This window comes from Paramisgurnus dabryanus, chromosome 15, assembly GCF_030506205.2.
Source record: "Paramisgurnus dabryanus chromosome 15, PD_genome_1.1, whole genome shotgun sequence".
Taxonomy (NCBI): domain Eukaryota; kingdom Metazoa; phylum Chordata; class Actinopteri; order Cypriniformes; family Cobitidae; genus Paramisgurnus; species Paramisgurnus dabryanus.
The window spans coordinates 15,819,211-15,831,685 of NC_133351.1; the positions used below are offsets into that span (position 1 = coordinate 15,819,211).

Genomic DNA, 12,475 nt, shown 5'->3' on the forward strand with positions numbered 1-12,475 from the left:
CAGGTAAATAATGACAGAATTTTCATTTTTGGGTGAACTATCCCTTTAACTAATGGTAACAAATACAACTTTTGATTTTAAAAACATATTAGTAAATGCTGAAATTATCAAGATCTAAGATTAATAATTGTTTTGTTACTCATTATGTTACCTAATCCATTAACTAATATTAACCAATACAACCTTATTGTACAGTTACCTCTTTAAGCACTGCAGTGCTTAAAGTTATCTTTCATTAATCTGCCCTTCTCTTTTACAGTGAAGCAGAATACGAACCAGGTGCCAGAAAGTACAAACAAGAGTGAGCACACCAGTCATGACTAATAAAGATCCCTGGGACAATAAAAGCCAAATATACTGTTGTCTTTGCTAAATATTATGGAAGAAATCTTAATGATGTATTCCATGGACACCTAACCAATCCTTTTCCCTGTTATCCTTCAGAAACTGATATTGATCTGAAGCAGTTAGACAAACTGCCATTAAAGCCTTTAGCTCCACCCACTACTGAAAAACCAACTTATCAGGAGACACCACATTATTTTAATGGTACTGTATGCTTTAATATTACTTTGTGATTTGTAAGTTTATTTAAAATTGAAGATAACATTTTTCACTCCACTGTACTGTAGCTTGGTTGGTAAAGCACTGCGTTAAGAGATGTATACATTGAATGCATTGTTGGTCACTGTATGGTCGGTCACTGTATGGTCAAATGTAATATTGAGTACCCTTTGAAATGCATTGATATTCTTCTTGGTGTTTAATTTGTCTTTGAATTTTAGGGAGTCGTTTTGACACAGGCGATAACTCCTCTGTGTTCAGCCCTGTTCCTGTTTCTAAAACAGATGCAATGGGAAAAGAACGTTTCATAGGTAAAAGCTGCAGCAGCACTATTTCTCACAAAACCTGAACTGACATGTTTGGAATTTTTTCCTAATGCAAAGTGTTTTAAGAAAGTCGTTTGTGATTGGGTAAGCAATGGAGAGAGTCGATGACCGTTGGACATCTGATTGCCTGTATTGTGTTTTCAGCTCCTCATGTGGTCTATAAAACTGACAAACGTCCAGAGGAGCCCTGCTCAGTCACCAATTCTCTCAGTTACTTTCCCGAAGAGGAGGTGGGGTACATCAATGTCACTGGTCCACCCAAGACCCCTCCCTCTAACCTTACTGTGGTGACAGTGGAGGGATGCCCATCCTTCGTCATCCTTGACTGGGAAAAAACTGACAATGAGACCACAGGTACTGCAGATGTTATTGCAATGTGACAGCTGTACAGTATAAAATAGAAATCCCTTTTACTTTTGGTCTGTTTTGGCATGTGAAAGTCCATCTAAATGTTATTTATGTGATAAAATCATAAAAAACTTTTTGAGTAAGGTCATGTCAAATATTAAAGGTAAAGATTGAAATCAAATTTCAACTGTCAAAGATGGCCAAAGAGCAATTTTTTGTATTATTGATTACAGATTCAAAAGACTTTGTGTTGTCTCTATAGAATATGATGTTGTAACCACCACCGAGGGTCCAGGTGGAAAGGAGAAGTCTATTGTGACAACAAATCAAACACATACATCACTGGAGAATCTGACACCAAAAAGCAGGTATGAACACAAAAACACACAAATATGTCTACATGACAGTGGGGATCTTTCAAGAATTGGTTTGAATAATACTTTTTATAATAGTTAATTGTTTTATCACTTAATGAAGCTGTTTTTATTAGGGCTCCTCCATAATGTTGGTTCTACGGGTTTTATACATGTAGAGTGGACTGTCTGTTTTTATTTACTTGATTTTTATGTATGTTACATAGCAACTTTAGGTTCATTTAAAGTATTTTATCTAATTGTGTGTTCCTTGGGTTTCAAACAAGTGGTCAAGCGCTATGGGGTTTTTAATGGCCAGTGCCAATTCCGATATTGAGAAAGCAATGTGGTCGATTGGCCAATACGAGGCTGAAATAACACAAAAAAAGAATTATCCTGCATAATGTTTATGAATACACCATAGTAGTTGAAAAATATGAACAAGACATGAAATTAGTATCTGACAGCTCACTGTTTTGTTTAAAGGGGACAGAGAATGAAAAACCATTTTGACCTTGTCTTTGTTGAATAATGGTAGTCTACCCGCATTCACAAACATACAAAAAGTGCTAAACATGCTAAACATCTCAGTGTCCTAGATATTCCTCTTTTAGAAATGTCAGCCAGAAAACGGCCCAATCTGAAAAACTGATGCTTATGACATCACAGGCATCTCCCTGCCCCTCCACTTTAAAATAATTGGCTACATTATTTGAGTGGCAGCAAAGTCAGCCAATCAGTAATGAGATTGCAAGTTAAGCCAGTAGGGGGAGCCAAATAGGTGCAAAACCACTTGTTTAAAATCCCCCACCCTAATAGAGCTATCTGAGGGGCTGTTTACACTTGGTATTAAGATGTGTTTTCATCGATCAGATCACAAGTGGACGAGAGAGACACATTACGTTTACACCTGGTATTTAAATCCGTCTCTTTTGTCCACTTTCGACCACTTCTGTCCTGGCATTAACGTCGTCCACTTGTGATCAGATCAACGAAAACGCATGTTAATGCCAAGTGTAAACAGCCTCTGAGAGAGGTTTTTATAAAGCTTCTAAGGCATTACAGACCCAAACAAAAAATTTTTGTCTACATGTCACATCACAGAACAAGGATAAATACTCCGTTCAATCATTCTATGTCACCTTTAAAGAGCACCTATGGTCCAATTCATGATTTTACATTTTCTTTGGTGTCCAGGTGTGTATTAGTATGTTAATGATATGCAAATGGTACATACCCCAAAGTAAACGATCACGCAAGTTATCATCTCCAACGTAAATCTCTTTTCTTAAACTACAACAAACATACGGATCGTAGGCAACAGTTTACTTCCTGAGATTGGTGATGCAGTAAAGACCGACATTATCATAATTCCTCCTGCTTCGGACTCACAGCCTGTAAGTTAACTCCTGTTAGCATTGCATTGTGACCGAATCTTTCAAACATGGTAAGGAGCGTCACATTTCTGGCTGACATCAGAGGTTTTCAGACAAATCAAAACGTACAGATTAGCTGAACATAGAGCAGTCCGTGCGTTTCAGGAAGAAAGTGAAATCTGGAGCTAAAAAAATTTACGGTATGTGGAAAATAATGTGTTTTTTAACCATAAACCACTCGAACACATTGTATTATACCAAATACACAAAATAATGTTGTTTTTTTAGAAATGGAATAGGTGCTCTTTAAATAAGACTGCTGCACACCAAAATATCATGTGAAAAGTGAATGGTTGGTTATTTTAGTTATTATTTATTTATTTAACTTATTTAAGGAGCAATAAAATTTAATGAAGTTTATTTAAAGGTGCAGTGTGTAAATTTTAGGAAGATCTATTGAGAAAAATGCAATATAATACAAATAACTATATTATCAGGGGTGTATAAAGACCTTATATAATGAACTGTATTGTTTTTATTACCTCAGAATGAGCCATTTTTATCTACATAAACTGCGGGTCCCCTTACATGGAAGTCGCCATCTCACCACTAGATGCCGTTAAAATCTACACACTGCACCTTTAACTAAGTTTGGGAGGAACATGGTCAATGTAATCCAACCAATCAGTTCAAAGAGGTCTCTAAATGGCCTCACCTCTGTCCCGGCAACTACAATATATCGGTCTATCACTATTTCAAACTGCTACAGGCGCTCCTGAGCAGCTTAATATTGAGTCTGATCAGTTGACTCCAGTTCTCTTTCAGCTATGAATTCAAAGTGATACCTAAGAATGAACTTGGTACAGGCCCGTCAAGTGACCCAGTCACCTTCAGTACTGAGTCAGGTAAGCAGAAGCACATTTTTTAAAATCTACACATTTTAAGGTTAGTTGTCTCAAGAACGCTATACCAAAAATATCAAAAAACATTTTCATCATTTATTAATTCTTATGTGTTTTTGTACCTGTATTTTTGCTTCCTTTCATTGAGCACAGAAGGAGATGTTTAGCAGAAGGTATAACATTTAAAAAGACACGTTATCATGAAGTCAGGTTGAACTTCAGTGCACTTTACACCTGGAAGTACATTTGTTGTTCATTCGTTAAAAAATAAAATCAGGCAGAGTCATTAAAAATGAAGATCAAGTTCACAGTTCAATGAAATTGGCAATGAACTGTTTCTGAAATGTTTGTATAATTAGCATTCAAACTACTGTCAGCAGGGAGAGTAATATACCCAATATTTAACTAATAGTTTCAATATGTTCGCATTTCTGCATGTGTTGCAGTCATTCAGGTAAAAGTACCACTTAGGCCAGGCTGCCAAAACATAATAAAAACCACACGGATCCTGACACGAGCGCTGGAAAATTGTACATCATGATAGCTCAGACACCCAAGGGAATCTTTCTGGAGCTTTGGCATTTCAGGAGTATTTTGTCATTGCAGAACTGTACTTGAATATATATTTATTTGAAAAGTAAAAGTGACAGGTGAAGGTCTCCGGTATTATGGAGAAGGTCCATTTCGGTATTTTTCCTAGTTGAGAAGGCTGTACATTTTAATAGCTTACATCTGCTAATGGTTTACTCTTGTCAGCTTTTACAGGGACAGCCTCAAAGCAAACAGATGTGTTATAGATATTTTCTATGATTGTGATTTGGTTTTCTTTGTATTGCAGCTGATCCGCGCGTAAGTGAGATCCCCACAGGTGAGAACTTTGGTCATAGAAATGGTCGTAGAAACAATATTGACTAATGTACTTGTGTTTTAAAATAAATCACCCCAAAATGAAAATCAGCCCATGTTTTACTTACCCTCAAGCCTAGATGTATATGACTTTTGTTTCAGCTGAACACATTTGTAGTTGTATTAAATAATATTTTGACTCTTCTTGGCTTTTTAATGGCATTGAAAAGTGCCCCATTTCTAACACTCGAAAAAGTGAAGTGCACCCATATATGAAAAACTAATCCATGCGGTAATTAAAGAGCACCCGTCGTCCGATTCACAATTTTACATTTCCTTTGGTGTGCAAGTGTGGAAATGTACGGTATGTGAAAAAGAATGTGTTTTTTGACCCATAAACCACGTGAACACATTGTATTATACCAAATACATAAAATAACGTTGTTTATTTAGCAATGAAATAAGTGCCCTTTAAATGTCTTTCGAAGTGAAGTGAGACCGGGTGAGGTCAGAGGTCAGCCTTCTGACTCAACACGTTTGTGAACGTGTTTCAAGCTGATGCTTAAAGCCATCATAGTTTGAAAGTTTGAAATATTATTTTCCATACAAAATCAATCGCTTCATTTAAAAAAAACATTTAATAACCATATGGATTTGTTTTTGTTGGAAGGTTGCACTTTTTGGCGATTTAAAAATGGGGCACTATCCAATGTCATTACAAAGCTGGGAAAAACCAGGATTTTATTCAAAGGGAAACTCCACTTTTTTTTTGAAAATATGCTTATTTTCCAGCTCCCCTAGAGTTAAAAATTAGATTTTTACCGTTTTGGAATCCAAAGCTGATCTCCAGGTCTGTCTGTACCACTTTTAGCATAGCTTAGCATAATCCATTGAATCTGATTAGACCATTAGCATCGCGCTAAAAAATAACCAAAAGAGTTTCGATATTTTTCCTATTTAAAACTTGACTCTTCTGTTGTTACATTGTGTACTAAGACTGACGGAAAATTAAAAGTTGCGATTTTCTAGGAAGATATGCCTGGGTGATTCTCACGAAAACTTGGTTGTAAAAATGTCAAGCATGAAAATGTAAAAATAGCTTAAATTTACTTTTTTTTCCACCAGACATTAGAAACAAAGTCTGAAGTATATGGGAACGTTAATTTAAAAACTTTTACTTATCATTTAACACTTTTTGTAACATAATTTCAAAAGTAAGTCCTAAAAAATCTCATTACCGCAACAGTCAGAAAACATCAACACTGTTAGAAAAGCTAATATAATTTCACATTTTTAAAAATGGATTATTAATAGTCATGCACAGTAAATTGAAATTCTGAAATAATATTTATTTTAAATTTAACGGTTTTTTTATTTTGTTTTATTTAGCTCATATACCGCAACACCTTCCACAATTTGCAACTATTTTTTTTTATATTTCGAAGAAACCTGACACATTTTCAAAATGACATGACAAACCTGAAAGAACATAATTTGGAGATTCTGCACATGCGTTTAAAATCAAAGTATTATGCTTCTATTAATGAAATTAACATTTAATAAGTATCTGTTGCGGTAATGATACATAGGTTTCGGAAATGAGGTTAATTATTTCGGTAATGAGAATACATATACTAGCCTGAGATTTTGTTAAAAACAAATTATAAAGTAGAAAAAACTGATAATATTTACAGCATCATGCGTTGAAGTTCAAAACTGTTTTATTGTGTAGTCTTTGAAAAAAATATTATAGAAAAAACATGAGAACAGGAAGGCCTATATTAATATCCCTTTGTGTCATATTTAAGTCCCCATTTATGCATTTAACATACTGAAATAAGATGGTCTTGATGACATATGCTGCCTACAAATGCGAGCTCTGAAGGCTGCAGCCAATGTCAGCTGGATATCAAAAAACATTTGTGTAAATAAGATGAAAAATATTTCCTTGCTGGATATGATTTGGTCTTCTGACCTTTTATCATTCTGTATCTGTTTCCATTAATACGCGCGAGAGAGAGAGAGGCTGTGTCCGAAAGCTTAGACAGCTGACTTGTTGACTCGCTGCCTTATGAGACAATGACAATGAGAAATGCTTTAGGACAGACTTCAAAGGCAGCAAAATTGAATTCAGGTTAAAATGTAAGCAGCCCTCTCTATGTTCCGTGATGTCGCAAATCTGCTTGTGGTGCGGAGGTCTGATGGACCCACTCTGTGTGCTCTGCTTGGGGCTTCTCCACCTAAAGGCGGCAATTGTTGGCTCAGGGTGTCCCTTATTGTGAGGATCTCCCGATGAAGGTGCTCAGGACCCGGCTCAACATCGCCCTTTGATGTTTCTTACTGCAGTGTCCCACTGCCGGCAAAGAGCCGCAGGTGGTTGTCCTCCCCTCTCTCACCACTTCAGTTTGTCGCCGAGAGCCTGTGTCCTGAACCGGGAGCTGCCATGTCTGTTTCCTTTGGGTTTCCAGCGGAGGAAGATGAGATGTCTCTGAGAGCGTTGGACGGAGACTGGGACCAGGCTCCACGTGGTGCATCAGCCACACAGCCCTCCTTCTACAAGGAACTGGTGCGCATTCTCTTCAAAGCCTTGCAGGACTTGGAGATTGAGTGGAGCACCCCACAAGATCCCCAGAGAAGCAAGCTTGACTTTTGTTTTCTTCACTCGGGCCGCCCCGCTGCCGCTCGGAGAAAAGTCACCAAAGCGTGGGCTACCCCTCCCCCCATTTTTTTTCTTAGGTAGGCTACCTGTGTATTCCCCCCATCAAGGACGCTGTGGCTGCTCACCTCTGCCCCTTGTCCACTTCCTTGGATGGTGTGGCACAGCTTTGAGGATAGTGAAGCCTCATGACAGCACACCTGTCCGAAAAAGCATACCCGCGCTGGGCGATCCTACAGATCTTTTAGGCGCAGGTGCTTAAGGCTCTGGATGAAGGCAGCACGGATCTAAATACCTTCAGGGATCTGAGGATGGCTACGAATTTCACGCTAAGGGCCACGAAGACCACTCATGGTGCTCATGCACAGTCACGCCCGTTTCTCTATCCGGCCTGTTTGGGGACACGGTGGCCACAATCACGGAGCATTTCTCGGAAGCGGTGAAAAGCTCTAAGGCTATGAGCCACTTCCTACCTCACCACCCTGTGTCTCATGGACCAGAACCGGTGGTGCATCGCAAGAGTCCCTGGCACAAATCCTCCAGTATATGATGCAAGAAACCGGGTCCTGGGGGACTGCCGTCCGGAACGAAGCCGTGTTCCTGACAAGAGTGCTGTGAAGAAGAGAACGCTGAGCGGCGGAAAAGAATGAGAGTCTCGTTGGATGTCCCCCTGGCTGTTGCGGGCGACGCAGGGACTTTATGTTGAAATGTTTGTCTGTTAAATGTAATAAAGATTGTTATTTTGTCAAAAACAGAGCATTCTTCTCTTCAGTTGGTTTTGTGTTGCTCGCCTCAGGGCCCGTCCTCACATAAGCGTCTACAACACGCCCCCCCCCCCACTCTCGAACACAACCCACATGCTGCGAAGACAGCGGAAAGGGTTAATGCACAGTCCTAATGAATTGTGCAAAAACCCGCTTTCTGTAACAGCGCTGGGCGCTTATAGGCCATCCTCTCTGGTGTCTGTGACTCACGCACTGCGCAGAAAGGAGGTAGTCTCCCTTTGTCCCTCGCCCCCACGCAGCAATCTGACGCTGCAGACAGCGCGCGTTGTGCGGTCGCAGGGAGCTGAGATGCAGGCACACATGGGATCCAACTTTGTGGATCTTGTGAAGCAACTGCTGTTGCAGCGCCTAGACGCGTGGCGTGCCATCGCTAGGTTGTCTTTGATACCTGAAAGTGGAAAGAAAGCATTACATTAAATTAGCATGTCTCACAACATTGGAAGAAAAAAATGTATGTACACATCATAATATATTATAGACTTGTTGCGTTGTGTTGTGTGTGTGTGCCATGTACATTTCCTAACACTGTAGTGTGTTTTTTGCTAAATACACCTGCTAGTAATATCTCCAAACCTAACCTCTTTCTCTCCTTCCTTCTGTGCTCCTCGAGCCATTCTGGGTTGTTGTAAAGTTTCTCCCTGAACTTTGTCAAACTGGCCTTTGCTTAAGTTTTTTTCTCACTTGCTGATTGTCTACAATGAAGCATCATAAAGCAAAATATCAACAGTTATTACATTTTAAATTTGTATTTAATTCATAAGATATATTTAAAAGTAATAAACAATATGCTTAAATTCTCATTTCCGAAACAGAAGTTCTCTTTACCGCAACTGCTATTAAATAATTGCGGTATATGAGAATGGTGTTGCGGAGGATGAGGTACCCCAGTATGTTTTGCTAAAAATAAAGAAGCCATGAAGGCTTTGCTCATTTTTTATTCAGTGCATATAATTAGACTTTAATAAAGAACATTTTCATAAAAAAATTGTAAATCAAAATTTTTTCGAAATGTAGAAAACTACCTGTTTCGGTAATGATAATCAAAATGTTGTGTAAGCATTCTGACAAGAGAATATTTCAAATTTAACTGGAAAGATATAAAGAGATGATCTTACCTGGTAGCCATCTTGAAGTAACTGGTCCATGTGCTTGGTCACTCAAAATCAAACTTTATTAAAATTATGTATGTGTGCTTAAACTGTTCTCAAAAAGTGTTGCGGAGGATGAGAACATCAGGCACGGACACAACATTTTCCTAATTTTTCTTCATTATTATTATACATGAATATTCAGTAAATTATTTTTCTGTCATCTAAAGTAGTCTAGCAAAACATCAATTTATTTTTTTTCTAAATATTTTTGTGTTAATTTGTTTAAATTACAACATAACGCATGTTCAAACATAGCCGGACGCATTGCGGTAATGAGAATTTAAGCAGAAAATTAGATAAAATTGACAAATTGTATATTCTTATGTTAAAATCACACATTGTGCAAGCTAGAACACAGTATTGTGTTAATTCTGAGGCTTTTTAATATTACTATATTACACATTTTATATCTAAAATCATTAGTGCCGTGGTGTTCCAATGGTTTCGTGAGAATCACCCGCCTAGGAACTATACTTTCATTCTGAAGTTGCTATCGTAACATGGCTGCAGGAGGCGCAATGATATTACCCAGCGCCTGGAAATAGTGGAGTGTCCCTTTAATAAAACTCTGACTGTGTTTGGCTGAAAGAAGAAATTCACATACATCTAGAATGACTTGAGGGTGAGAAAAATATGGGCTAATATTAATTTTTGGGTGAACTGTTCCTTTAATTTACATTGTCCCCTACAGGTAAAACTGCAATTTGGTCATCATTTCCATTCAAGGCGGATTCCTACACCGAATGCAATGGGAGGCAGTTCATAAAGCGAACCTGGTACCGCAAATTTGTGGGTATCCAGTTGTGCAACTCTCTTAGATACAAGATCTACCTAAGTGACTCTCTCAAAGGTCATTACCATTCACAGACTCACCCGGCATTTATATACCATCTACTGGTGCTATGTCACTGAAATGTTGTTTCATTTTCTCTGTCTTTAGGAAAGTTTTACAGCATTGGAGATCAGGCAGGGTTAGGAGAGGACCACTGTCAGTTTGTTGACTCGTACCTGGATGGACGAACTGGAGGTCCTCTTTCACCAAACGAGTTACCACCCAGACAAGGTTTCAACCGATAGCATTTTAAACACAAACAGACAATTTCACACCAGGACAATTGATTTGATTTCTCTTGTCCAATCTAGGCTATTTCCGGGCTGTGCGTCAGGAACCTGTCAGATTTGGTGAAATTGGAGGAAATTCCCTTATCAACTACGTGGCCTGGTATGAGTGTGGAATACCCATTCCAGGAAAGTGGTAGGACTCGGAGGACCAGATGGAAAACAAGACCACCAGGAAAAATAGAAGAAATGGTTTTGTTACATAATGTGTACAGGGAATGTTTTTTTTATCAGGCACATATAACATTATTTATAATCTTACGCAGCGCTCAAAGGTACAGAGAGATGAATGTGTTTCTATTAAGAGTAAAGAGTTTGATTTTTGAGTATATAGGGTAGCAGGCTCCCTGAAAGGCTAAAGCAGAATGTGTATATTATTTATCAAAATGTTGAATATGCCAAAAAATGGTTACCCAACCACTGAAACAGAGGTTTAAGGGTATTGCCTTACAATAAGTTCGCATTGGTTACCATTAGTAATGTTAACAGTGAGCAATATATTTTTTCAGCATTTATTAATCTTTGTTAATATTAGTTAATGTTGTTCAGTTGTTCATGTTAGTTTATTATGCATTAACTAATGTTAACATACACAACTTTAGATTATAAAAATTTTTTTGCAAATGAACAAATGCTTTAGAAGTATCGTTCATTTTTAGTTCATGTAACAGTAGCATGTATTGTTAAAAAAAAATAACAACTTTGCTTAAACCAGCTTAAAATAAATACTTAAAGGCGGGGTGCATGATCTCTGAAAGCCAATGTTGACATTTAAAATCACCTAAACAAACACGCCCCTTCTCCAATAAAATCTGAACCTTCTTTCGATAGATCCGCCCCACACATACGCAACTCAGGCAATGATGTCGGTTAGAAGACACGCCCCTTACTGCTGATTGGCTACAAGTGTGTTTTGGTAGTCAGCCCGACACCCTTTTTCAAAGTGTTTTTCAAAAATTAGATTTCTGTTGAGACATTCAGATGGTAGAGTCAGAATTTGGCGTAAACAGAATGAGAACATGGATCCGTCATGCCTTATTACCACTGTGCAGGCTGCTGCTGGTGGTGTAATGGTGTGGGGGATGTTTTTTGGCACACTTTAGGCCCCTTAGTGCCAATTGCGCATCGTTTAAATGCCACGGCCTACCTGGGCATTGTTTCTGACCATGTCCATCGCTTAATGACCACCATGTACCCATCCTCTGATGGCTACTTCCAGCATTTCTTAAGAATGCTTTCAGCATGTTGAACAAAGGCAGTTCTGAAGGCAAAAGGGGGTCCAACACAGTATTAGTATGGTGTCCCTAATAATCCTTTAGGCGAGTGTACTGTATGTTAAGGTGTGTCAATGCAAGGTGTTTTCAAATTATGGCAGCTCAAACATGCATTTTAGTCTGGGACTAGCATAAGCCCTGCCCGAGAAACCGCCCCATTCTGTATATGTTTATGAAATCTGTTTTTAATGTTTATTCTCTTAGTACGTCATGCTCCAAGACTTCTGTTGTAGGTGCAGTGAAAGTACACTTTTTTTTGTGTTGAGAAACCAGCCAATAGTTTTCTTTGGTAATCAACAGCATGCATAAATAGTAGTGTTAAAGCTTAACTTGCACTGTTGCACAACTTAAAGGAATGTTCCAAACATAACAGCTTACCCACAATGTTAATTTTTAGAGGATTTAAAAACAATTTTTTTTTATTAAATATTCAATTTTTTATGCAATTGTATGTATACTACAGATCAATATCAGGAGTGCAACATCAGTTAGGAATATCTATTGTTTTGTACATAAGTTTAATGAATAATTCAATGATTTCCAGAGAAAACTTTTATATGTCGAATTTCATGAAACTTGTTTTATGTTTTTGTAAGGTTTAAATGAATTTGTTTTACAAATGAAAGCACAAGCATCTTGTTTATGATACAAAAACTGTCAGTCTATGAAAATATCTGATATAATTTGTCCTCATGTTGCTATATAAATGGTTTTTAAAAATTCATTCAGCAGATGAACATTCATCCTTTCCAATAAAAAAATAAGCTTCTCATCA

At 38.0% G+C, this 12,475-nt stretch overlaps 1 protein-coding gene across 3 annotated transcripts in view; it reads left to right on the plus strand.

Moving 5' to 3' along the window:
* Positions 1–12,475, plus strand: part of abi3bpa (ABI family, member 3 (NESH) binding protein a) — a 32,399-nt gene extending 19,924 nt beyond the window's left edge. For all 3 annotated transcript variants that reach the window (XM_065251699.2, XM_065251697.1, XM_065251698.1), the window contains 10 exons: positions 260–301; positions 445–549; positions 786–875; positions 1,035–1,244; positions 1,501–1,606; positions 3,793–3,872; positions 4,708–4,737; positions 9,999–10,157; positions 10,248–10,370; positions 10,451–12,475. In XM_065251699.2, coding sequence (XP_065107771.1) covers positions 260–301; positions 445–549; positions 786–875; positions 1,035–1,244; positions 1,501–1,606; positions 3,793–3,872; positions 4,708–4,737; positions 9,999–10,157; positions 10,248–10,370; positions 10,451–10,566 — 1,061 coding nt within the window. In that variant the 3' untranslated portion in view covers positions 10,567–12,475. The remainder of the gene's footprint in view (positions 1–259; positions 302–444; positions 550–785; positions 876–1,034; positions 1,245–1,500; positions 1,607–3,792; positions 3,873–4,707; positions 4,738–9,998; positions 10,158–10,247; positions 10,371–10,450) is intronic.